The sequence below is a fragment of the Grampus griseus genome (assembly GCF_964374135.1).
Source record: "Grampus griseus genome assembly, chromosome: 4".
Classification (NCBI taxonomy): domain Eukaryota; kingdom Metazoa; phylum Chordata; class Mammalia; order Artiodactyla; family Delphinidae; genus Grampus; species Grampus griseus.
The window spans coordinates 1,767,007-1,794,476 of record NC_138997.1 but is presented as its reverse complement, the minus strand read 5'-3'; the positions used below and the strand labels follow the sequence as shown (position 1 = coordinate 1,794,476).

The following is a 27,470-nucleotide window of genomic DNA, read 5'->3' as shown; positions in this document are numbered from 1 at the left end:
AAGGAGTCAGGAATCAAACAAAAGGATAGACATAGTGCTAAGTATAGCGGTAGGGGAGGGAGCGGGGTAAAGTCAAGGTTAAAAACAGACATAGAAAACAAACTTATGGTTACCAAAGGGGAAAGGGCAGGTGGGATAAATTAGGAGGTTGGGATTAACATACACTCTACTCTCTACTATATATAAGATAGACAACCAACAAAGACCTACTGTATAGCACAGGGAACTCTACTCAATATTCTGTAATAAGCTAAATGGGAAAAGAATTTGCAAAAGAATAAATTATATGTATATGTATAACTGAATCACTTTGCTGTACACCTGAAAGTAACACAACATTGTACATCAGCTACAGTCCAATATAAAATAAAAATTTAAAAAAAACAGAAATAGAATTAGAGACAGGGAAGGAAGTTACCTGCACACAGCACTTTCGTGTAGACCACGGGAGGAGGGGCAAGGGGGCACAAAGTTTAATTACAAGAACAAAATCGGAAGTTAGGAAGCAGAATCTCTTACCCTGAAAAATTCCTTAGTGGAGCCAGAGTCTAACGTTCCATAAGCAATTTCTGTTTGCTTAGAGAGATCCTCCGCACTTTCAATGGGAGATACCATCCTCTCCACGGTCAGGAAGGCAGCTAAGTTAGCCGTGTAGGAGGAGATTATGATCAGGGTAAAGAACCACCAAACTCCTCCAACAATGCGCCCGGACAGGGATCTGATAACAAGTACGAAATGGATTTGTAAAGCGAAATGAATGACCTCGTAAGAAAACAAGTTAGCGGTATTATGCAAATATCGATTTATAGGGAAATATTTAATTTTATACTTTTCAATATACCTGCGAGTTGATGACACTTGAAATTATTAAACCTTCTGGGCAAGGAGTACAGATTTGCTAGATTTGATGAGACAGCCAGAGGCAGAACTTCAGATTCCTGAGATTCTTTCATAGTTATCATGGCCAAAGAGTTTATGGTATGAAATATCGTAACAATCAATTTCAAGAAATGTGCAAATAATCTATCCAATGCTCATACTACTTTATCCACTCATGACATAAGTAATCGAACAATAAAATCTAAGATCAACAGCAAAACTCAGAACAATGTTGACAAGCAAAATCAAATATCAATATAAAAGAGTATGTACCACAGATATGGCTTTAAACACTGAAGAAACCCTCCTTTTAATCCAGCCAATGAAGTTCAAAACCCTCAAAAAAGGTCCAAAATTTCATTAGGTATTTTTTTGTGTGCAGAAACATAGGTTTTAGATACAGTACAAGATTAAAATGGAAAATAGTGATACTACAAACAAAGTATGACACAAAGTATTATTCTTAATGAATAAAACTCTGATGCTTCAGGGCGTGGACAGCTATGACCCTGTTCCTTTGTGCCTCCTGCTTAAAAAAAAAAAAAGAAAACTCAAGGAGAACAAATTAGACATGTAAAAGTTTGCCAAGATATAAATTCCTAGTTGAAATATAATAACAATATTTCTGTGACCATAAATTCTTAAAATACTTTTCAAAAGCTTAATTGATTCCCAGTAATTTACTGGTAGATAAACCCTAGGTAGATAAATGTAGACATGTAGATACAGAAAGAGATACATAGGGTATTATTTGGTAAGATTTGGTGGGGTTCTACATATAATGGTATTTGAGTAGTATTAACACACCAGTATAATAACTTTTTCTTTTTTGTTAATAACTCTGTTATGCCTAAAAATTAAACCTTCTACAGTGAAGAGGTAACACTTCTAAAAATTTAAATCATGAAAATGTGCCAATTTATGACCTAAACTAAACCTCCTAAACTAAACTAAATATAAAGAAATATTTTTGATGAAACATAGACACTACATCAAATTATTAGATCGTATTTGTAGAATAAACTACTCAAGCAGTCAAGAAAAGGGGTGAAGCTAAAAGTAAAGATTTTTTAGATAAAAACATCTGCAGCTAAAATAAAAGAGAAAAAGAGAGAGAGCACACAAGCAATGAAAAAATAATAATAATATAATTAAGAGCCTTTACCAGTCTCTAAGAGTTGCAAAGAATGAAACAAATATGATAGAATGGAAAAAAGTTAAACAAGTCTCACTTATATTCTGAAAAGGATATTAAATACATTTTGATTTTGGAAAAACCCTATGTAGACACAGCCACTCTCAAAATGTTCACTATTTATTCCATCACAATGGAAGGTATAATTGTATGACATGTAACCTGTACTGAAGAGGGTAGATTCAGTACCTGCCTACTCACAGCCCTTAAAACAAAACGATTGCATGGTAATTGCTTTTGATACTATACATTTCAGGTTTATTTGTAATATATTTGAGAATCATTTTTATAAGTCATTCTGTTCTAGCTGTAAATTTAATTAAATATGCCAGTTTATTTACAGTGTGTGAGATAACCCCCAAAATTTATTTGACTTGTGCATTATTCAAAACAGAAAATTCTTGAGCAATTTATTATTTACTTGTAAGTGTTTTCAAAGGATCAATTATGATTCTGGAGTTCCTGAGAAATTTTATGCAGAGGAGCAAATTCAATATTATGTTTCATGGTGACAGACAAAAATGTTTTTCTAATTAAAAATAAAACGTTCATCTCTCAGTATCTGCACTAACGGAGCAAATAAATGCACATATTCTGCCATTTCTTTTAAATTTCTATTAAATAATTATTTTAAGAATGAAAATTTTTAATCATTTTAATCCTTTAAGGATATTGGGGGGGGAAAAAAGAAGAAGAAAACCGGAGAATAAGAGTCAACTTTACAACGTTTTGCTCTCATAATTCTTTGGTCCTAGTCTCCACAAAACTACAGTTAACGTATTCTAAACTTAATTTCAGGCAATGACCAATTCAGTTCAATAAACCATTCTATATTAAAATTTAAATGTGTTCTACTCATATAAATAATAGAGTTCCATACCATATTTTACTTGGAAAAAGTTGATAAATATCGTTTAAAATATACAAAGAGCATCTCTAAAGTGATCTGTGGATTTCATACATTATTATTAAGATTTGTTAGGTACTAAGCTGCTCTATTCTTTCCTAATCTAGAGTTACCATCATTGCATTCTAAAAAATGATAGTTTGGTTCATTTAAAAAACTCCTTGAATTTCCCAATATTAGGTAGTAAGTTCAATTGGTAAATGCACATATACCATAAAGTGAAAGATACATATGCTTGAAAATTTTAATGAAGTGAATTTTGCTTATATATATATGTATATATCTATTGATATATATTCTGTGGCCAAAAAAATGCTAACAAGGAAAAATATGCTATCTAAAATTGATACATCTTACCAGGAAATAAAAATGATTACATGTGGAAGTTTAGTGAGTCATGACTCATGAAAGAAATCACAAATGAAGAAAAAAGATAATATTTTAGGAAGCAGTCTTGTTGAAAATTAGAATGTCACTATGTCATGGTGGACCCTGGGAAAACACAGATTGTTAAATGTCCCTTGTGCCCCAGCTCCTATATGTCAATATGTTTTCTGCTCCTAGACAAGCACTGGAGGCCAGAACCTTCAGAGCCCTGGTGCATGAGGAGCGGGGCAAACAAACCTGGGTCCATCGATGGGAACCCAGGTCGATATGTCCTGTGTCCTAAGGAACCTTCACATGCTTCTCCTGCTGATTCAAAAGGCAGAGCATAGTTTGTGGAACCTTAGGATAACTGCCTGATATCTCAGGACTATGGCAACATCATACTTCAAGAGCCTTCTTACCAAAGATGAATCACTTCATTATTATTATGAGCCACAGTGTTCTCTGAGATTCCAATCTGGTTACTATTTTCCTCCTTCATCATTAGAAACTTCTCTTTATGCCTTTAAGTTCAATCAGATCAACTATAGAGATGAAACTATGAATCTTATATGTTTTGTCAGAGGTCATAATTATATATATATATATAGTATGTAATAATTATTATTATATGCTATACATTAAAATTATATATCTCTCTATATATGCAATGCAAATACCATTGATAGAGTTCTAATTTAGTGCAGTTCCATAGAGAAGCCACAGGGAATTTGATGGAATTACAATTGTTCAGATCCGTAAAATTCATAAGAATGTGCCCTGCTATCTGAGAAGTAGGTCGTTGATAATTTCTGCATACATGATATATTCCCTTTATCTTGATGGGTGTAGTATACAGAAAAGATGGCGGAAGATACAAAATTTTGAGCTTCACATATAGGTTTTTGAAATTAATCACTTCTTATCCCCAAAGTGCTCAAAAACTAACAATAATGAAATAGTATTTAAGAAGCCATTGCCTCAGTTACTAAGATACCCATAGACTCAAAGGAGGGTAATTGAGCCCAAATTAAAATGTGCCGGTAGATCGATAATCATATAGGCTTTAAATGTGAAAGCAATCTCATTAGGAAAAGTATGATTTATTCCTCTGAAGAACCAGACATGGCTATCATTCTTAGTCATGTACGTGACATGAATAAAGGCAATGTGTGTTTTGGGATACACTCATTATATTTAGGCATTCTAGGGCAGGAATTAAAATATTATAATGAGAATAGGGATGTTTGAATTTATTCCATCCTGTATGTGTATTGCTATTCAACATGGCACAAGCATTTGTAACAATCAGCCGTCATTATTACCCACCTATATATTTCTAGATACTTGGAAAATATATTATCATACATTCTTTTTAACCCAGCAACCTAACCTTTAAAAAAAAACAAATTTTATAAATATCTCTCTCATGTCATTTCCATGAGCTAATAATGAGGGGGAAGAAAAAAGAGAGAGAGAGATGAGATGTGTGCAAATGGAGTTGTGTCGCTTTTGCAGTTAGTCAGTAATGTTGCCCATTTTCCCATATACAGGTCTGTGGAGCAAAACACAGATGACTGTAAAATGAGAATATGCAGCAAAAACACGGTACCCCTCCAAGAAGGCATGGAACGATGGGAACCTTATGCATTTTATAGCCTCTCCATGGTGTGTATAATCTCACCAGGGAAATATAGGATCAACGTTCAAAGAACATTGCTCAAATATTTCACAGGCTTACGCCGACGGTAAGAGTCTGTCCTCACGAGTCTTACGCTGCTAGGACAGGTAGTCGGCGGCTGCTAACTTCTTTACAGTGAATTCATAAACACCATGAATGTCCACTCGAGACCTAAAATGCACAAAGTTGAAGCAGGTGAGTAACCAACCTTGGCGAAATATCGCATCCTTGCTGCATAAAGGCACCCAAGGAAAACCAGAGACTATTAAAAATCCCAAATTCATTAGTTGATTCACTACTTTGTGTTTCTCTTCCATCTTCAAACTCCTCAGTGTGCCACTCGTAGGGGCTAAATCTGCTGACCAGGAATAAAACTACACTGACCCCTATGTAGGCAAAAACAATGCACATCCAGATCTCATAGGCTAAAGGATCAAGAAATGAAAACACTCCTGGTTTGGACTTCTGAGGCTTCTTGATCATGATTGATATCCCGAGGCTCATAAAGGGCTTTGAGAAATCGATCACCTCCTCTCTCACAAGGGTGATGGTTAATGGAGCAATTGCAATATCAGCTTTCTGTAAGGGAAACAAAGGAAAATAATAGAACCAGGAGTCACGGTCAGAGAGGAATCGTGGTTACGTTATTTGATCAAAGGGAAGGGAAGGACATCAGGAAACTGGGAATAATCATTTCCCTGGTGGGATCCCAGTAAATACTTAACAGAAGAAAAGCAATTAGTTCCCCAAATATCCCTCCTGTTTATAAATACAGAGTGCACCCTTCTGGCTTGATTATGATAACTACATCTGCCTCTATGCCGTGGCAATCTCTGAACAATGCATATGGCCCATAGGCTTCAAGACAGGTGAGATGCCTGTCTCCATCTGCACATTTGCTTCTAACTTCATCCTTCATCTTCAAATGTGCACAAGGAAATAAGACAGCATTCCTAGAGCAATGTGGGAAACCCACCATCTCAGACATTGGTACTTTGCATGGAAGGCAAGCATTCTCTCAACAAGAGTTCAAACGTAATGACTTTACCTTTGAGAAGCACAGTACTTACCCCATATACAAGTTCTCCAACCATCCCATTCCAAATTTTCGTGTCTGCATCCCTGGCCCCATACTTGCCATCCCCAACAATGGTCAACTTGTACTTGAACCCACAATGCTTGGCTATTTCTGCAGCCAAGTCAACACAGTAGCCCTCGTAGCGCTCATTGCCTTCAAGCATTTCATGATTTTTCTTCATCATAACATATGGAGATTCCTATATGGAAAGAAAGGGCTCTGGTTGATCAAAACAACTGTGTTACCGATCTACTAGCATCCACTCGAATCTTCTGGTTTAATTATTACCTGTAAGCCAGAGACGTTGTAGAATACAGATAGTGGAAAATACAACTGGGAAAAAATTAAGCATAATGCTTCTGATCAAAGGTCCTCATCTATCTTTCATTATGTTTCATGCACATGGCTGGCACCTGGCCATACCAAAGTAAACAAGAGACTCGAAAGCACAAACTGTTAGTATGTCCCCTTGTAGTGCTTGTAATCCTAGTATTCAGAGAGGAATAATGTGGTTTAACATCTGTTTTAGTCAACTCTGGATCCACCACTCTCTTATTCTAAGTTAGGGCTCCCCTGACTCCAAAGAACCAGCATTCAGCCAAAACCCTGTGCCACTACGAGTTCCAGGATAAGGTTCTTGTGGAAATCAGGTCCATGATCAGTGGTGCCCAGACTCAAAGAGCCGTTGCCATAGTGATGTATGGAATCTACCCTCTCAGACTTGAGAGCTCACTTGCTCTTTGTGATAGAATATCCTAGAATTACGCTACACGGATAGCTAGGGAGTAGCATCCCCCCTGTGAACACCATAAAAAGGAAGCATGAAAACATGACTCAACACCAGCCCCCCAATTTTCTCCACTGGAAAGTGGCACTGAGGATATTTGGGGTTCAGTGAGATACCTCCTCTCAGTGGCATGATTGAGGCAAAAATCCTCAGACGTCTAGCTTACATTTATTAAGACTTTTCCAAGTGCCAACCAATGTTCTTATCCAAATCCCTTATCCCTTCTCAATATTGTTACCATAATGAATCTCACAAATTCACTACGTCACAACTTAGTAAAATGAAATCAGACTGTTTTGCTGCAAAATCACGTATTTCCTCCATTTCATTTCCCCAGCAGTTCTTGTCATAATCGACATCTGCCGTCCATCTATCCAAAGCCTCGACGTTCAGGATCCAGTTCAATTTTGTCTCATCCAGCCAATATACAGCCACTTAGCACTAGCTATGTGCCAACTACTGTGTTGAGACTCGGGGTTAAAAGGAAGGGAGATCACCCTTGTCTTTCAGGAGTTCACCTTTCCATACGAATACAGAGAAGTTGACAACATTATTAAACCATGGAACAAATCTAAGGACAGAATGGACCCAGAATTGTGTGGGAGTGGAAAGGTAAAACATGGGAGGAATACAAGGAAGGCTCTTCCAGGCTTGCCCTAGGTGTTCACCCACGTGAGCACCAGGTTACCAATTATCTGTGGAGCCAAAGTTCAGTCCTGAAGAGGATAAGACGTATTCTGAGTGCCGTTGCTGTGTTTGTGAGTCCTTCTGACAGAATAAGCATGCAGCGAATGACTAAAACATTCAGAAGCATCACTGTATCAGTTATTCTCCTAAATATAAGCAGCGATTCCAGTTGACAGATATTTTTCTTAAGAAAAAGAACGCAAAACAGAGGCATAGGTAGCTAATTACCAAAATTGTAGTGACGACCACAGTCTTATTCTCAAGCCCAGAAGTATCGTTTCCAGAAGGGAGTTCGGTGAGAGTAACAACCATTTTGTCGACTTCGCTCCAGTACCCGATCTGCAAAAGGGTACAGAAGGTGGGCACCTGGACATAGGACCTTCCTACTGGCAAAGCACTGAGTTATTTTCAAACCCATGTTTGAATCTGAAATTACACCTACACTAACTAGGCTTGTTCTAAACAGAGATGTACCTTTTATGCACGTGAATCTAATAGCAATTGAAAGAGACTATAAAAATAAACAAACAAAAACAATTCTTAGAAACGGCTTGTCTCTTCGTGTTCACTTTTCATACTCTCCAAGGGTAATTTGTGTGGGAGTGATCATACAGAAACATAAATAAAATCCAAACAGTGGCATTTCAGCCATAACAGAAGAAAAAAAAATGTTGACTTGAACAGTTACATTCACATTTGCACCAGCTATGTTTGGTCTCCTGAACCATAATCTTTCAGAAACAGTTCTTTTTCTTCTCATTAAACTCTTTTTCTACCTCTGTCTAAAAAAAAAAGTATAACAGTTTTATTTATTATATCTTAAAATTACATTTCAGGATTACTTACCAGAAATAAATAGAGTTTATTTAGAAAACATATTTTAAAATATATGTTTCTGGAAGTTGTTGAATCCAGCTATGTGAATATATGTCTCCAGGATTCTGGAAGATGAGGTGATGGGTTCACTAACTCACCTCCTCACACAGAGAGAATGCCTTCAATTCACTAATGATTTACCTTCCGTGGCCCATTCGTTTTGAGCTCCATGATGTTAATTGTATAATTTATTCTTTTTCCATTCTGGTCAAACTTGATATTTCCTGAGAGACCTTCAACCTGCACCTAATGAGGAAATGGGAAAGGAGCACAATTATAAATTCACTTCCACCAGATACAGAGTGGTTGACCAGATGACTCTCCCGGGATGCAAGTCAAAAAAATGACACTTATTAGGTTTCTGCTCTTCAACCTACCTTTGTGTAGTTAGGAAATAATACTCCCTCTTTATAAAACAGAAGGGATAAAACAAGAATGACTAATTCAGCAGGAAAAAGTAGTGGCCATCGTTAAGTCACATTACAATCATTTTCAGTGACTGACCTGTTTGAGGGCCCTTTCTATTTCTACCCCTTGTCCCCAGGGCACAGCTGGGTTTGCCAAACAGTCTCCTGCATTCCCCCTTCGGGAGATTTCAATTCTCTGCTTCCGTAGGTTTCGAAAAGCTTCGGTCATCACTTGAACGGCGTCATAGGTCAGAGCAGAAGTATACTGAAAAGTACCACACACATTTCATAAGAATGGGAGAAAATTCAGAGGCTCACTGTACACTGGCAATCAAGATTCCAGTTGCCCACCATACATACCGTATCAGGGTCCAAGAATTTAGGCACAATTTCTATCTCTAGGAACCTAAGAATGTAAGAGGAGTAGTATGGAATATTGGAACTATGGACTGTCCCTTTGATTCTAAACATTTTCAATTATATTAACATCTCATCTATTTCAGGTGAGACTTTTCATAATAATTGTGTTGATGTTTTCACTTTTGTTTTTGTTTTTCTAACTAGTTTCTCATTAGAGCATCACTTTATGGCCTGACCTGGTGATATGGGAAATTATGAAATTAACAAATCAATATTTCTCTACTGTCTAATGAGAGATTCACCTGGCAATATGGAAAGAATACTGATCATTTGGGGGATCCTTAATCTCTAATTCCACCCTAGTGATGTTCACATAGATCTGCAGTGATCTTTTGAGTGATTATGATACTCAATTAGAAGAACAACCAAACTTCATGATTTCTAGGTCCCCTCAGGCTTCAAAAATCTATGATAGTACTGGTTACAAGCTTATGGTATTCAGATCCCAGTGGGGCAGCAGGATTATTTTAGGAGCCTGGGGCGAAGCAGAAAAAAACTACTATCAATACATGTGTACTAGGCATGGTCAGGGGCTGGATAAGTATTATTATGGCATGTGTATATATTGCCATTTATCTACGTTCGATGCTGCTGTCAATAATGATAAATCCCATTGTAACATAAAAGCTTTAATTACTGCTGAGGAAATTTCTGTTATTCAGTATTTTTCAGTCTTTAGGTAACAGAAGTACAGTGAAGCTGGGGGGAAAATGCCATATCACACTGATTTTGTGACACTAAAATTTTTGACCACACATCCGAAACAGGACCTCAACATTTCCAAATAATCCTCTTTCTTCAGTAACTTGGTTCTTCCACTCTCAAAAGTGACTATTCTATACCTTCTTCTATACACTTCTCTTTCTCTCCTGCTGACTCCCCTGCCTTCCCGGTCGCCAAGAAAATAGATGCCAACAGACAGAACCAGCTGACCTTTCCACCGAAAACTACCAAGCTCCACCTTCCCTCCGTCTCCGTCCTGAGCTGGCATCGCTTGAGGTGGCCACGCCCCTTCTTCAGGACCTCCACTCCAGCCTCACACTGACTCCGCCCCTCAGGCCCCTGAGGACATTTTGTTCTGCACTTATACTCTCAATATCCCGCGTCAGCCTTTTTTCTCTATTGGATCATCTCTATTAGCAATTCTACTGCTCCAGTATCTCCTACCACAAGTAAAAGAAGAAAACAATAGGTAGGTAGGTAGATTTGATAGATAGGTGGATGACGATGATAGATAATAGACAGATTAGATAGATATCGATAGATACAATAACTGCTTTTTAGGTCCATATCTCCTTCCAATTTCCACCATCTTTTTCTGTTTCCTTCACAAGAACGTTTGTTAAGACTGATTTTCTAAATTTTCCATTTCACATCACCCTCCTTGCTCTCTTGAAGTGATCTCATTCAGTCCATGGCTTTAAATCGCATCCATTCACTCAAACATGACTTCCTCAGCAGTGCCCTTCCTGCCCAGCCCACCCAGTCACTCTCCTGCACGGGACCTTGTTCATCCCCTTCATAGTCTCTACCAGCATCTGAGTATCTTCTTCATGCATTCTTTGTCTACTTCATCTCTCCTCCCCAATAGAACAGTTACTCTAGGGAAGCAGAAAACTTATGTCACCACTGAATTCTCAGAGCCCAGGGCACAGCTGGAGGAAGGAAGGGAGGAAGCAAGGCCAGAGATCTTGATACTGATTCTATCTTTATGGGACTCACATTGCCTCCCAGTTCAGTGAAAAGATACATAAACAGATAATTGCAAATATCATTAGTGTTATAAATCGGTCCAGTGGTGGATAGACGCCTGTGTTGTTTATTTTTAATATGAAAGATGGTACAATAAAGCAAATGAGAAAGTAATTTATGTGGTATGAATTATCCTCTCCTCACATGCAGAAATTGTTCTGAGTTTTTAATGCTAAAAATGGTAATGTGAAGTTATCACTTAATCTTCGCATGAAATAGTTTAGTTGAATCAGTTTCATTTTATCCCATGAATGAATCAAATTTGATGGGAAATTTGGTAAGAAGAAAGAAGAAAAAGAAAATGATTTGAGCCCGCAGAACTGTGATTGATGCTGTTAACTGTGATAAGATATTCACATTTACTGCTAAATTTTCTTAAGCAACGTCACTGCAGGCCTATTCGTGAGTCCTTCTTGACAAATCTAGAATATCTCCTGGATGACTGCAGTTAAGTTTCCTGGAAATACCTCTATTAGATGGATCTAAATAAAACCCATCACTATCTTTTCCAAAATCTGCAACCTCTTCCTTCAAACTGTACATGCAAGATATTAGCAAAATATACTGTTACATATCCATTTAGGCAACTTATATTAGGCAACTTATATTCTTGGATTGAAAATGTAATTTTCAATTACTGGGAACTTATCCTGAGAAAATATTCTCAAATACAGAGAATTTTCACACAAGCTATTCATTTCAGTATCATTTGTAATATGCAAAAATTAGAAGGAACCTAGATTTCTGAGAGTAAAGGAACGTTTAAAAACCATGCTTTCTGGGACTTCCCTGGCAGTCCAGTGGTTAAGACTTCTCCTTCCAGTGCAGGGGGTGTGGGTTCGATCCCTGGTTGAGGAGCTAATATCCCACATGATTCGCAGCCAAAAAACCAAACCATTAAACAAAAGCGATATTGTAACAAATTCAGTAAAGACTTTAAAAATGGTCCACATCAAAAAAAAATTCTTAAAAAAAAAATACACTATGCTTTCTGCCTTGTGGAAGTATTATGTAGCCGTTAAAAAGTTCTACTAATAACAATATGTAACAATACAAATAATGTTAGCTATAAAATAAGTGAAAAACAGTATTACAACTAAAGTTTTTTCAACAAAAAGTGAGAGTAATAAACAATGGTTATATCCCTTCAACAAAAAAAGGAAAGAAAAATAAACAAAATGGTTAGAATAACAGGGAGGAAACATACATGATATTTCTTTTCCAAGTATTCTACAATAACCATGTACCTTTTTTTAAAAAAACTGTATTATATCAAAAGTATTGTTTTAAGTCATATCTACTTAGGAAAAGACTTCTTGGAGAAATGGAGATATCACATCGGCTTTTTCCTGCCTCACTTATATGACTGTCTCTATTCTCCTAGAGGAAAAAAAACCAATTAGTTTGTTGTCTTATACAGCAATCCATCCACCGCTAAACAGAAACCTGTACTGCAGTTTGTTTTTGAGAGTAATGATCATAGTTAAAAGGCAGACTCTTCCTTCAGTTACCCTGCTCACATTACTATGAGAAATCTATAAAGCCATCTGCTAAATGTTTCAGAGGTCTATAAATGTTGGTGAACTACATTAAAAAATAAGATGAAGCTGAATGAACTAGAAGTATTTAAGTCCACGCAGTGTGTTATCATTATGACCCAGGGCACGAGCTCACTAAGAAGAAAAATCCTTCCAACCTTTTTCAAATGTTCAAATCTAATCAAGTCTCAAGCCTATTATCACTGTAAATTAAAAGTCACAATCATAGACACAATTCGGGGCTGAGAGAAAATCAACAGATTCTGTATCCGTACCTCCTTCTTGTTCATGTTCTGCATATGTGGCTCATTTATTTTTCTCAACAAATATATCACGTTTTTGATTGGACAGTTAAATATTTCAGTTTTATTCTACCATTCACTAAACTAGATGTAAATTCATTTGAAGGGAACGTGATGGTGATGTAAGATCTCCTTCTTCGAAAACAAATGCATCATCTCTGCCCTGATGTTCTGTGAAATCCCTCAGCTGAGCTGGAAATTTATATCTCACTGGGGACCATTATGTTCTGTGATGCTATATCACCATCACTCCTATCCACACTTGAAGAAGAAATCTGGGAAAACGTTTTTATGGTCCATTTTCCAAATGTGCTTTTTATTCCATTTCAAATGTATCTTTATTGAGACTTATTTTTCAAAAATAAAATAAGCATTTTAAACATGTTTGTTAGGCCCAATAGTGATCAGATATTATTCAATAATGCGTTACTATAATTACTGATACCTGAAAGGGTAGTCTTACAGCCAAAAAAAAAAAAAAAAAGAGGAGATGAAAAGGAGTTCTATATACATTTCAAATTTAATGAATATTCAAAGAGGATAAATGGGCTATAATATAAAATTTTATGGACCTTCATAATGATAGCACCTGTTCCGAAACATATGTTACCCGCACGGTGTGAAGATAGAAAAAGAAATGCCATTCAAAGAGGAAGTACTAGGCTTTAGCATTTATCAAAGCGTTACAAAATTTCCTATGAATGGCCACTTTCCAAACGTTCGTTGACACTTGAAATTGAACTGAGTATAGTTTAGAAAGCATGGAATACAGCACCTTCTGATTTCTATCAGGGCTGCCTCAAGTCCTGATTTTGCCATTTACAGCTCTGTTGCCTTGAGCAAGTTAACTATAGCATCAGTATCCAAAGTTTCTTATCAATAAAATAAGGAGAACAATGTCTGCTCTACGTCGTAGTAGTGTTGGAAAGGAAGGTGAGGGAGAAAGGAAGAATTCAGGTTGACCTAATTCACTACGAGCCAAACCTGAGTTAGATAGCTTCCTAGTAAGTCCTTTAAAAAAAAAGAAACAAAAACCTCTATGCAACAAATATTTTTATTCCAATTTTATAGGTGAAGACTGCAAGTTACAAGTTATGTTTTTCTCAGGGTCACAAAAATATGTGACAAAGGTGAAGGCATTTGAAGTAATGAGGGTGACCGACCTTCCTGGTTTGCCTGGGTCTGTCCCAGTTCTGGATCAGAAAGTCTGGAGTCCCAGGCACACTGAAACTGTTGGTCCCCTTATTTGGCAAATTCCACATCAAATGCATAAAGTTACAGGAAACGAGAAGCCGGATGAGTTGAAAAATATGCTAAAAATGCAAGTTATTAACCAGCATGTTTGTCTTCTTTTTTCCTTTTATTACGATCTAACTTGTTCAAAACTAGCTTATTTTTACAACATTTTGAAAACTGCCATCCTGATCTACAAGAGTCTCGGATCCAATAAGTTCAGAAGATGGTTCTCATGTTGGCATATTAAAGGCCCTGAGAAATACTGCAGTAACAATTCCAGTTTAACTTTGTTTGGTCAGCACTGCCCAAACTAATTACCATTTAAAATTTTTCCTTAACATCAATTACTTTCCATAAAACTAGCATTTGTGTAACATACTTTGGGCTGTAAGTTTTATAGACTGATAAGTTTTCCATAATCATTTTTAAAATAGCATCAATTATTTAGTTAAAATTATTATCAATAGAATGATATCTCCCTAGAGAATCTTACACAATATAACAATTCTCAGTTTCTCCATTACAAAATTATCAACATAGTCAAAAATGATGAGCTCTAGGAAAAATAACTAAGCTTATAAGAAAATTTTAGAAAGTCTTTTTTTTAAAACTTCTTGGCAATGGCCTAGAATCAACTAAAGCCATAGAAAAGAAAAACATTATTATGAAATACATTATAAACTTAAAATTATTCACTTCTCTTCATTTCAAATTCAACTGAAGTCTAACCTCTGGAAAAGACATGTCTGTGATAAGGTCATCGTTAATTTCCTCTAAGCCTTTTGGACATGTGATCTTTGTAGCTTCACTGCATAAAACTGTAAAATCTTCAGTAAGACTAAACATCACTGGAGGAACAGGAACTCTCACTCATTGTCGGTGGAAACACAAAATGGTATATGGCTACTTTGGCAGACAGGTTGTTTCTTACAAAACTAAACAGACTCTTACCACAGGATCAGCAATCACACTCCTTGGCCTTTACCCAAAGGAGCTGAAAGCCTATGTCCACTCAAAAACCACCACACGGGTGCTCATAGCAGCTTCATTCCCAATTGCCAAAACTTGGAAGCAACCAGGATATTCTTCAATAAATGAGTGGATAATCTGGGGTACATGCAGACAATGCAATAAGATCATCGCTACAAAAGAGCAAGCTACCAAGCTTCGCAGACAACGAGGGACTTTAAACGCAGGTGACTAAGTGAAAGGAGCCCACCAGAAAAGGCTACAGGCTATATAATTCCAACTATATGACCTTCTGGAAAAGGCAAAACTATGGAGACAGTAAAAACTACGGAGACAGTGGTTGCCAGGGGCTGGGGGGAGGGAAGGACGAATAGGTGAAGCCACCTTTAGAGCAGTGGAGATGCTCTGTCTGAAACTATACTAATGAAAGCATGTCACTGTCCATTTGTTCAAACCCGTAAAATGTATAACAACAAGAGTGAACAGTAAGGTAAACTGTAGACCTTGGGTAATTATGACGTGTCGATGAAGGCTCATCAATTCTAACACATGAATCACGCTGTGAGTGGAGTTGATATTGGAGGAGGCTGTGCGAGTGTAGGAGAAGAGGATATATGGGAAATGTCTGTACTTTCTGCCCAGTTTTGCTGTGAACCTAAACCTGCTCTACAAAAATAAAGTCTTAATTAGAAAGCTAATAAAAACTCAACATCTGGGCTTCCCCGGTGGCGCAGTGGTTGAGAGTCCGCCTGCCGATGCAGGGGACGCGGGTTCGTGCCCTGGTCTGGGAAGATCCCACATGCCGCGGAGCGGCTGGGCCCGTGAGCCATGGCCGCTGAGCCTGCGCGTCCGGAGCCTGTGCTCCGCAGCGGGAGAGGCCGCAACGGTGAGGGACCCGCGTACCAAAAAACAAAAACAAAAACAAAACTCAACATCTTTAGTAAGCACACAAGCTGTATCACATTTTCAAGGGGGAAAAGACAGCTCCACTGGCAGGAAACCACCATTAACATCCTTTTTTATCATTCTCTATGAATAATAAAAATAATTTTTAATACACTGGGGTGAAAGACTCTTGAATGTAAAAAGAATATATTAAAAACAACATATCTTTGCCTAAATTAGCCAGATTGGCTATTGACCCTGGCTGAAAATCTTGCTTAAGGACCAAGACTTTTACATTCCGAAACTCTAGATTCACTTAGGGATTCAAATTTTCAGCTAAAACGAATCAGATTCATCAAGATAGAAAAGAGATACTCGAATCAACACAGTGCTTGGTTTTGATTCACCCGGAGAAGAGAAAAGGCTTTTCTTAGAGGCAGGTATTTTACTTGTTCGTTGCATGAGTTCCTCCCCCCGATGCTCCCCACTTCTTAGGCACCTTCTAACAGGTGAAAGTGGCTTATTCTTTGTAGTCTATGAACAATGAAACCAATATTTCCAGGGTAATTTAAGATTTGATTTCAGCGGAGGTGACCTGCTCAAAGTCACTACAATCTTTAAGAGACAGAGGAGCCTCTTGAGGGTCATAAATTTGGCAAAAATTAGAAATGTTAGCATACGCTTTTGCATGCCTAAATTTGCATGTCACATGATCATGGTATTAGAGATTTGGGAGAAATCTCAGAGATCGTGGACATTTATTCCCTTTGCAGACCAAAAAATGTGGACCCGAGATGAACCCAGATATCCTGCATTATAATTCAAGCAGTGGTAATGTATTTTTATTTTTCATGGTGTAAGATGTATTGCAATAGCTTAATAAATTATTTTTCAAGTAATTTTTATGAAATATGTAATGTTATCAATATCGAATTTTCAATTTATGGGTTTATTTCAGTCATAAACACACTTTTTTTTTTCTTTTGGTACGCGGGCGTCTCACTGCTGTGGCCTCTCCGGTCGCGGAGCACAGGCTCCGGACGCACAGGCTCAGCGGCCATGGCTCACGGGCCCAGCCGCTCCGCGGCACGTGGGATCTTCCCGGACTGGGGCACGAACCCGCGTCCCCTGCATCGGCAGGCGGACTCTCAACCGCTGCGCCACCAGGGAAGCCCATAAACACACTTTTTAAACCACAAAACATAACGGACTAAATTTGTCAAGCCTCTTTTTTGTTGCATGTCAAAATACTTTAATGTTCGTTGTAGGGGACTAGAGTGTGCCAGCAGTGGGTTTGGTCAGTTAAAACATTCGAGAAGCAGAATTAATTCTATGAAGCCACCAGGGCACTATTTAATGCACAGCACTAATTACCAAACTCAAAAAGATTATGCTATTTCCAGACAGGTCTAATAAGTCTCTTAGGATAGCAATTAAGAAAGTTCGGATTGCTGCTTTAAGTCTTTTCCTGAGTAAAATGGGATTCTTGCAGGAAAGCCATTATTTAAGTGGCACACAATGTCAGTCCTGTGTTAGGGGTGAATTCCTTGACACTGGCAGGCCCGGCAGACACAAGTCAAACTAGGTTCAAACTGGCCACTTGACAAGGTAGAATGGATGGTTACATCTTGCAGGTTGTTGAGACCCCGAGAACCCTGAAAATCCACCTCAAAATAGAAATGTGTATAAATTAGTTTGGCAAATCATAGTGGCAAATCATCTCTATCATCTGCCTCTTTGTCAACATCTTCTTGAGGAAGGTAAAATGCTCCCTTTAATTGTCCCATTTAAACCCAGGCGCCGCGATGGTTCAGGTCTGATTACTACAGAATTTTCTATTTCATCCCGTAAAATAACACGACTTTTCTGCCACGGCTGAGTAAAAGAACACAGCAGATGCTAAGGGCAGGAATTTAAACCCCATCCTATAGCAATGATAATTACTTATTTTCTTCTTTCTCTGTGACGATATTTTCAAAGGGTTGCCCTAGTTTTCGCTTTATTCCTCTTCATTTCAGCAAGTCTCTGTTCTGTGCCTTCTGTGCAAATCCTGGCATGAGACGAGAGACCAAGAAGACAGAAGGAAGGAAGGAGACTGCTTTTCTGAGTCTTGTCTTCCATCCACAAATACCTCTCAGCTGAATTTATATTAATACATTATAAAAGCATGGTTGTGATTTTTGCGATTATTATTTCTAAAGACATGGAGAGAACTGGGCAACAAATCCATTTATTTCCCCCACCTCAGACCACAACCACCATTCAGACAACTGACAGCCGTTGTCTGCATTGTTCCTGCATCGCCCTAAAAGCTCTCCTGCCACCAAGTTCTCTTGTCGCCAAGGCAGCCCATTAACTTCCTGTTTCACAATCGTGGTGATGGCTGTCCTCTAGGGGGTCCCTGCTGCTCTCAGAATGAGAATAAACGTTCCTTAATAGGTCAACAAGGCCCTCAAGATCTGGAGCCTGCATATTTATAAGTATTATTTCTCAGAATTCCCCCCAAACACCTCTGTTCAGCCTCCAGCCTTACAGAAATATTTACATTTTCCTTGCACACCAGACTTTAATTTCTCATTTTCTCTATGGGAAGTTACCGTCCCTTCTTTCTCCTAATACCTACCTCTCCTTCAGGTTTTAAATTCCATATGATTTCCTCAAAGAAGGAAGCCTTTTCTTACGTGTAGAACTGGGGTTAGGGGCCTCTTAAGGGTGCTACCACAGAACTTTTGCTTTCCTCTATCTGTTCATTCAGAAAGCCTTTACTAAACAGCTGCTCTGTGCCAGGCCTTATTCCAGGAGCCTGGGAGCAAACAAAACCAGTGAAGAAACAAACACCAACAAAAACTCCCTGCCCACATGGCACTTACTTTCAAGATGGAGAAAACAATTAACAAGGTAATGAATACATTCATTATAAATACAGTAGACTAGGAGCTATTAAAGGGAAACATATGAAAAAGCTGGAGCAGGGAAGGGGGATGGAACACACCCTAATGGGTGGGAGATTGCAAGTTTAAATAGAGAACCTGCTTCTGGGGTCGTTAAGGAGATGAAAACTGAACAAAGAGCTACAGAGGGGCAGGAGGCTTAGCCTTGCAGATGCTAAGGGCAGAAGAGTCCAGAAGAGGACAGAGCCAGTGCAAAGGCTCTGAAGAGAGAACGTGTCTCCCGTGCTTAAAAAACGGCAGAATGATACGTGCACCCCAATGTCTATAGCAGCTCTATTTACAACAGCGAAGACATGGAAACCACCTAAGTGCCCACCGACAGATGACTGGATAAAGAAGATGTGGTACATATATACAATGGAATATTACTCAGCCATAAAAAAGAATGAAGTAATGCCATTTGCAGCAACATGGATGGACCTAGAGATTATCATACTAAGTGAAGTAAGTCAGAAAGAGAAGGACAAATACCGTATCATATCACCTATATGTGGAATCTATAAAAAGGGTACAAATGAACTTATTTATAAAACAGAAATATATTCACAGATGTAGAAAACAACTTATGGTTACCAGGCAGTGACAGGGGGGATAAACTGGGAGATTGGGATTGATATATACACACTACTACATGTAAAATAGATCACTAGTAAGAACCTGCTGTACAGCACAGAGAACTCTACTCAGTACTCTGTAATGACCTATATGGGAAAAGAACCTAAAAAAGAGTGGATCTATGTATCTGTATAAATGAGTCACTTTTCTGTGCACCTGACACTAACACAACATTGTACATCAGCTACAGTCCAATAAAAATAATAAAAAAAAAAAGAACTGGCAGAAAGGCCACTGTAGCTGAAGCAGAGGGAGTGAGGGGAGAGCCCAAGAGAGGAAGGTGGAGCACGTAGGGCTTCGTGGTCAGTGGGGTGAGTCTGGCTTGCACTGCTGTGGTATGGATGGCCACAGGGCTGGGGGGCCGGAGAGCAGCAGGGACACAATGTAATTTACATTTTAAAAGGACCACAAGCATGGGAGAGAGAGGGGTCAGTCAGGAGGCAGGGAACCCCGTCTAGGAGATCGTTGCAGTAACCCAGCAGCAGGGCCATGGGGGCTGGATTTAGGGTGGGTGCAGAAGAGGCGTAGTGTTTCCTGACAGACTGGACGTGGGCCACCGGGTAAGAGAGGGCTCCGGGACACTTGCAAGTCCTTGGCTGAAGGAACAGCTGAAAAGACGGGGTTGCCATCAACTGACAGGGAAGGGTTGTTGTAGGAATAGTGTTTCAGGGGATGAAGAGGGAGCAGAGGTGGAAATCAGAAGTTGAGAATGCGTTGATATTAACGCGTCCGTAAGACAACTTCCACCAAAGTTAATACAAGGTGATTGCTGGTTTCTAGCCTGAAGACGATCGACCCCTTGAAGACTGGAACTTTGTCTTTTCTCTGACACCTAGAACAGTGACCGCTTGCAGAGTAAAAACTCAGTAAAATGTATAATGAATTGATGAATGAATAAGTGAATACTGCCCCAAATTAGCACATTAGTGAAAGAGAGTCAGATTTTAAGTCTCTAGAGTTATTTTTGGCACAGGATATAAGAATGAAGAAATTTAACATTTGCAATTTATATTCGGTGGTTATTAAAATATGTTAAATATTGAAACACATAAGGTTTACTTGTATTTATTGAATAAGATTGATTTTAATTAGGAAGCTGTGGAAGGTGTATTAACTTTCAAGGAAGACTAGAAGTTTTAAATAATTATTAATTTAATAGTCCCACAACTTGATATAAATTATATAATTTCCAATGCCTACCCACGGAGAGGATTTGATGTTATGAATTATATTTTTACAGGCTCTCATGCCTATAGCATAAGTTTACGATTTAAATTATCTAGCAACATACCTGCTACAGTCCGTGACCCAAAACACAATGTAAAAAGAGACAACCGCATTCGAGATATTTTCCCTTGGACAGATGATATATGCTTGTTTGTATCAGGAAATGGTACATTGTTCCCTATCTAGTTTTTCTTCCTTTCTTCTGCCCGTGAAACAATCATGACAGAAACAACCATGAAAGTCCTGTCTTGGGATTACTCTTTACACCTGTCGACACCTCACTCCTCCCGATTTCCCTGGACCTGTTACGCTGTGGCATGGCTCACGGGCAGAGCCCTGCTCAGGCGTCCTACCTCAGGAAAGCCTTCCTACCGTACTGTCCTAATCATGTGTAGGAGCTGCCACCGTTTACATGTATCACTCGCTATTATATTTGCTTACGGGCATGTTTGTATCCTCCATAAGGCTTTGGATTATCAAAGGCAAGAGTCATTCTTTAAAAGTATATTGAGTTCCCGGCTGTCTAGTACATAAGCAATATGCCTCCGTGTTAGGATGAACTCCCACCCAAAGGCACATCCTCCACACAGATTTTCAGTACTTTCTATCAAGCTTCAAAGACCATAGAAGATATATCTCCTACCGGCACCTCTGTTTCCAAAGCTGTGCTAAGTGAGTCTTTGTAAATGTTGTTGAATTTTGGGGCCGAGGGTCAAAAAGTGATTGACAGCCTACTTTTTCGGGGGTGGAGGGTGAAGCAGAAAAGAACAGCTTTATTGCTTTGCTGTTCGTGCAGGCTCGTGCCCTGAAAAACTGTGTGTCCCAACCCGGAAGGATTTGGTGAGGAGTTCTACAGCAATGGTTCTAGGGCGGGGTTGCTGATAAGGACCAGGGTGTGTGCAGGGCCTGCGCTCCTTTAATCTGGCCTCCAGGATCTTCCCTGAGTTCCAACCGGTAGGTTCAAACAGCCGCTAATCAGGGAAGGGAGGGGATGCGGAGACAAGGGAGGGGCAGTCAGGAAACAACAGTGTAGCCTTGGGGCAGGGTCCTTGTACTACCTCAAGGGATACACAGAACATGGAAGAGGCTGTGTTTTGTTTTGTTTTGTTTTTAACATCTTTATTGGAGTATAATTGCCTTACAATGGTGGGTTAGTTTCTGCTGTATAACAAAGTGAATCAGCTATACGTATACATATATCCCCATATCCCCTCCCGCTTGCGTCTCCCTCCCTATCCCACTCCTCTAGGTGGTCACAAAGCACTGAACTGATCTCCCTGTGCTATGCGGCATACCATATGCTAACACACATGTATGGAATAATAAAAAAAAAAGTTCTGAAGAACCTGGGAGCAAGAAGGGAATAACGACACAGACCTACTCGCGAGGCTGTGTCTTTAACCTTTTAAGCCTATGCTCTTTGCGGCGCCCCACAAGGAAGGGCCACCACGATCTTTCTGAAACTTGTCAGAAAAAACCAAAAGGGAGCCGCTCTGGAGGGAAATGTTACAGCCAGAAGGGAGCAAAGAAAGGTCACCAGCAGAGTGAACTCTGCTGCTAGGTCTTAGCAAAAACGTTAGCAGAATGCATTGCTCTCTTATCCCCTAAATCGCTTGCGCTTTGAGGCATAGCACGTGAACTTTAATAACCATATGCCTTCCGTGAGAAAAGAATCATCTCCTTTCGCTTTCATCCTTCTCACAGCCAGCAGCAGTGGGAGGCTCCACGATGACTAGCAGAGTGTTCAAAGGAATGTCAGTCCCATCTGAGGGTGAACGCCACATGCACGCTCCATCAGAGGACTTCACTGGCCGCACATCTGGACGCAGGGAAGCCTGCAATCCCAGCGGATGTGGGCCTCAGTCAGACCCCTGCTGAACACAGGAGGAGACAGACACTGATGGGGTCCCCTCCCTTCTAAGCAGCCCTGTTAAATGGTGGCAGGCCCACGGCCCTCAAGCCCTTTATACATGTATCTGTGCTGAATCTCAGTCAAGGTCACCAAACGAGAAGTCACCTACTTTAGAGAAAAACTTAGCTCCGGGCTAAGCTTTAGCATCCTATGGGATGCTTTCCTAAATTTGACGTTGAATTAATAGGATCCATTTACACACCCCAAAGGAGAAAACTTAAAAGTTTCTAATTCTTATCTAGCACCAGTCTCACAACCAGACGCAAATTTAAAGCCAAACAATTTGTGCAGAAAACAACAACATCAACAAAACTTCTCCAGGATGTATGAACATAACTATGAGAGCAACTGAAATGACACTGTCCCTGACTGGTTCTTGCGCAACCTGCACTATAATACACAGATAACACAGATAAACAGATCACTATACATTTGACAATATTCTGCAGCTTTTATTTTTCATAAACCTAGTCTCAAAAAGTGAACATGATCTCATCTCACTCACTCTTCCTCCCTCTGGTTTTACTCTTATCTCTGCTCTCAATCAGGTGACAAACAGAAGAAAAAGAAACCCCTTCCTATCAACAGCAGAAATATGTCATATTTGGGGGTAAATATATGCATGTATGTATAGACACAATAAAGTACACTGAATAAACCAGTGAAGACCTCAAGGTGTCCAGACACACAGAGAATAGAAGATGAGTCTGGGTAGCGCTTATTACAGAGCAGTGCATGGCATTTAGCGTTCAAAGTTTCTTTGATTACATAAATCATTATATTTATTTTGTTAATTATGAAAACAAATTGAGACTTTTATCTTCTTCCTAAGGTGTCCCAGAGAACAGGCTACTCACCCACAGTTAGATAGAGATAGAGATGAGGGTGGATAGGGAGGGGGAGGGGAGGGGAGGGGAGGGGGAGGGGATGGGAGGGGGAGGTGAAGATGGTGGAGGCGGAGGTGGAAATGGAGATGGAGGTGGAGGTGGGGATAGACATGGTGATGGAGGTAGAAGTAGATCCTGATAGATACGTACCTTAATTGTAGTCGTGTGTGCTCCAGGGTATTCTTTTTCTTCCAGTGTTGACCATCTCTCTATAAACTTAGATACCATGGAGTCATCATAGTCTACTATCTGAAATCCAGAGACGTTTGCACCTCCAAACTGAATTTTTAATAGGTCTCCATCGGTAAATCCCTGGACAGAGAACATATTTATGTCATGCTTTCTATTAAGAACCAAATAGAACTTAACGTTAAGCAAATAGCTCTATACATTGTGGTTTTACAAATTTCAAAGAACTCATGAGGGAGATAAAAAGCCTATAGTAAATGTTTCATGTATTTTAACAGCCAGTATTCTTCCCCAGCACCTAGCCTCATCCTGGTCACAGCGGGTCCTTAATCAATGATTGTTTATTGGTCATACTTACATAAAAGTTCTCTGTGTTATTGAGAAATCTTCCAAGGATAAGAACTGGGTTTTATTTACTGTATTTACACAAAGCACCACCACATACAAACATTAAGCTACTTCTCCAAGAGCTACAACATTGCGTGACGGTTATTCCTATTTAAACTGTTCACTCTCTCAGGTGACATCAAAACCTTGTAAATGAGAAGGGAAGGTACCAAATGCTTTGTCATTATTGGAGAACAATTAAGCATTTTCACTTTAAGCATGAAACTTAGTTTCTATAAAATGTATTAAATTTTAAAAAGCCACTTCTGCATTGTTAGAATGAATTCAGTCATTACTAAAACTATCATATAGTGTTTCCACTGATTTCAAATCTTGGGCTGCCATAAAGTATAGCTCAATTTGGGAGTACATTCTCTGAAAGATGAAATCACAATTTTAAAAAGTCACAATTATAAATATTTTCATCTTATACACTTATTCCTTATTATCACACAGAAGAATTGGAAATATTTTGACCTAAATATGAGAGCCTTTTCTTTGTTGTTGATATTAAAAATATAGTTTAATATTATTTGTGTGGAGAAGGATAATTACGCTGTTATTGGCTCATATTTTTGCTTTTTCTTTTTATCAAATAATGCAAATAGAGGAAAATGTATATAACAAAATTCATAGATTTTCTGTTCTGACCCACGCATGCCTCAGTTAAGCTGCTTCAAAACAATTTCAGTAATTTTTGTTTTTCGTGTATTTACCTCTGTAATTCTGCATGACACATTTTTGTTCTTCTTTCCTAACTTACCCATGTTAGATTTTCTTCTTCAGTTTATACTTGTGCCAGATGAGTATGTAAGTCTCATAAGCAAACCATCTATCTCCTCAGCCATTTTAATGTTCACTGTTTTCACAGTTAAAATTCTGTTTTTCAGAGCAAAGCCAAATAACGTGTTTGGATTGCACTTTCCTTCTTGAATAGTATTTTATTCTAATGTTAATGATTGCTTCATTGTTTTCACTACTAGAGCTTTCTCTATACCTATTCTTATTTTTTCTCCAGTTGCTCCATGTAAAAATTTTCATGTTTATATGGGTAAAAGTTTTTTCAATTAAAATATTGAAACATATCAAGTCATCTCTCTTTCCCCCTGCCTCCTGGAGCCTTCCACCTTAACGCTGCAATCTGAATGGTTCCTCTTTCGTCTGCTCTGCAATTGTTCTCCTGAAATGCCCCTTCCCCTCTTTTCTGAGTAGCTTCTCTGTATCCTCCATCACTTTTCTCTCCTGTTTTATCCCTTTCTTCAGCTAGAGTCCTCAGTAGTCTCCTGAGACACGTGGAGGTACCTTTTTTGAGACACTGAATGTCTGTAAATACCTTTGTTTTCTCTGACACTTGACTGGTATTTTGGCTGGGTATAGCATTTGAAGTTGAAACCCTGATAATCTGAAGGCATTGTTCTACTGACTTACTGTTTCTACTGAAAAATACAGCGGCATTATTTCTAATTATTTTTTGTCTGTGACCTGCGTCATACTCCTTCCGGCTTCCCACCTATCATAAACTTTAAGATCTTCTATTTATCTCTGAAAGTTCATGGTGATATTTTACGAAAGAAGCCTTTTGTCTTTCATTATTGTGTGTACTCAACAGGCAGATTTATGTCATTTAGTACCGGAAATTTTTCTGAGTGTTTCTCTGATAATTTCCTGCCCCTGTTTTCACTATGTCTGTTTAGAAGGTTTATTAATAAGACATTGCAACCCCTAGATTAAACATCTGAGTCCCTCAGTTTTCTCCACATACACCGTTTTCTATTGTATTGTCATTTTGCCACATAATCTGGAAGATTTTCTCAACTTTACCTTCAAACTCATGTAATTTTACTAGTTATTCTACGAAAAATAAGTTAACTTCCCAGAGCTCTTTCTTGTTCCTTGAATTTTTTTTATAGCAGCCTTTTCTCCTCTTTATGGATAACATATTTTATCTTATTTCTCTGAAGATATTCTTACAATTTGAAGCATTTTTCTCCTGATTCCTGCCTGCCTTGTTTCCGTGTACTTGCTTATTTGTATTGCATCCCTCATGGCAAAGACTCTTTTCTCAAAAGTCTGGTAATGCTTGGCTGTCTAAGAGGAAGATGCCAAAACATTTCTTGGAATTTCTGTGTGCACAGGCTGGGCTGGTTGATGAGTGAACCTCACTGTAAGGCAGTCAGGTGGGCGGATTGCAGGGCTTTTCGTCTGATTCTGAAGGGCTGAAGAAACGAGAATTGGATCCCTTCTGACCGCTTCCTCATCCTTTATCCCCTTTAATGACGTATCAGGAACTGAACTATAGCCTGTGTTTGGGGAGCCTAATCTAGCATTCAGCAATTTCTGAAGAAATAAGTCACTAACAGTATCTGAGGATTTTTCTATCTTTTACAACCACCTCCTTTAACACCCATTAGCCACTGGACATGGAAAAAGGGACATTCCCAACCAAGACTTTGGAAGATGAAAGCCCTTCAACTTTGGATGGCATTCTCCAATTTTAAATGGCACTGAAATTTTCAAGTGCCCTAGAGATTCTCAGAAACTGCAGCACTCTACAGATTCTTTGAATTTACTGATTCACTAGAAATTCCATATGGCGAGGATACCAAGTATTCAGAGAAGGAAAAACACAACTTGAATTCAGATAAAATGTTATGTAGATTTCTCCCTATAGCAGCATGACAGCAGCAAGAACTTGCTTTTATTTTTGAACCTTTTTACATTGGTCAACACATGTTTCCTTTTTCACAGCATCTAATATCAACTCTCAAATTGATGACCTCCTTCTGCCATTATTTCTCAACGTCCCAATATAACCTTCTCCATCTGGACATTTTTAAAGATCACAGCTTTCGGTGTGGCTCTGTGCTGTTCATCAATGGCACAGGTCACACAGGGACTGACTGGCCAGGCTGTTCCCTGCACAGAATGTGGTTCTGGAACGCCTGATTACAGAGCTTCACTTATTTTAACTCTCACTGCTCTGGTCGGGACTCATTTAGGATCTATAAGCCATATTATAAGGGTAAGTTCTAAAAAATTATTATAGTGATGAGCCATTTCATTGCCAAACAGAAATTTTATCTTGAACAACCAACTTCTCTCAATATATGTAGGTTTGAGATTGAATATTCTTTATCACTGGTGCCACTTTCTAGTGAAAACAATATTTATCACTTGTAAGGTTGTGGGGTTTTTAAATCTCTCCATGACTACTGGAAATAATGTCTTGTGACATAACAATCTAATATTCCACAAGCGACATCATAAATCCTCATCTGTATAAATAGGAAATTTTCACAGTCCTATAATGCTACTGAGAATACGCTCATTCTCTGCT

General features: G+C 38.7%; 1 protein-coding gene across 2 annotated transcripts in view; it reads right to left on the bottom strand.

Annotated features, from left to right (window-relative positions):
• The window catches only part of GRIA2 (glutamate ionotropic receptor AMPA type subunit 2), a gene marked incomplete at both ends in the record, with an annotated part of 158,463 nt that overhangs the window by 30,756 nt on the left and 100,237 nt on the right, over positions 1-27,470 (bottom strand). For both annotated transcript variants that reach the window (XM_082653454.1, XM_082653453.1), the window contains 7 exons: positions 520-718; positions 5,237-5,607; positions 6,099-6,305; positions 7,809-7,919; positions 8,598-8,702; positions 8,961-9,128; positions 23,708-23,869. In XM_082653454.1, coding sequence (XP_082509580.1) covers positions 520-718; positions 5,237-5,607; positions 6,099-6,305; positions 7,809-7,919; positions 8,598-8,702; positions 8,961-9,128; positions 23,708-23,869 — 1,323 coding nt within the window. The remainder of the gene's footprint in view (positions 1-519; positions 719-5,236; positions 5,608-6,098; positions 6,306-7,808; positions 7,920-8,597; positions 8,703-8,960; positions 9,129-23,707; positions 23,870-27,470) is intronic.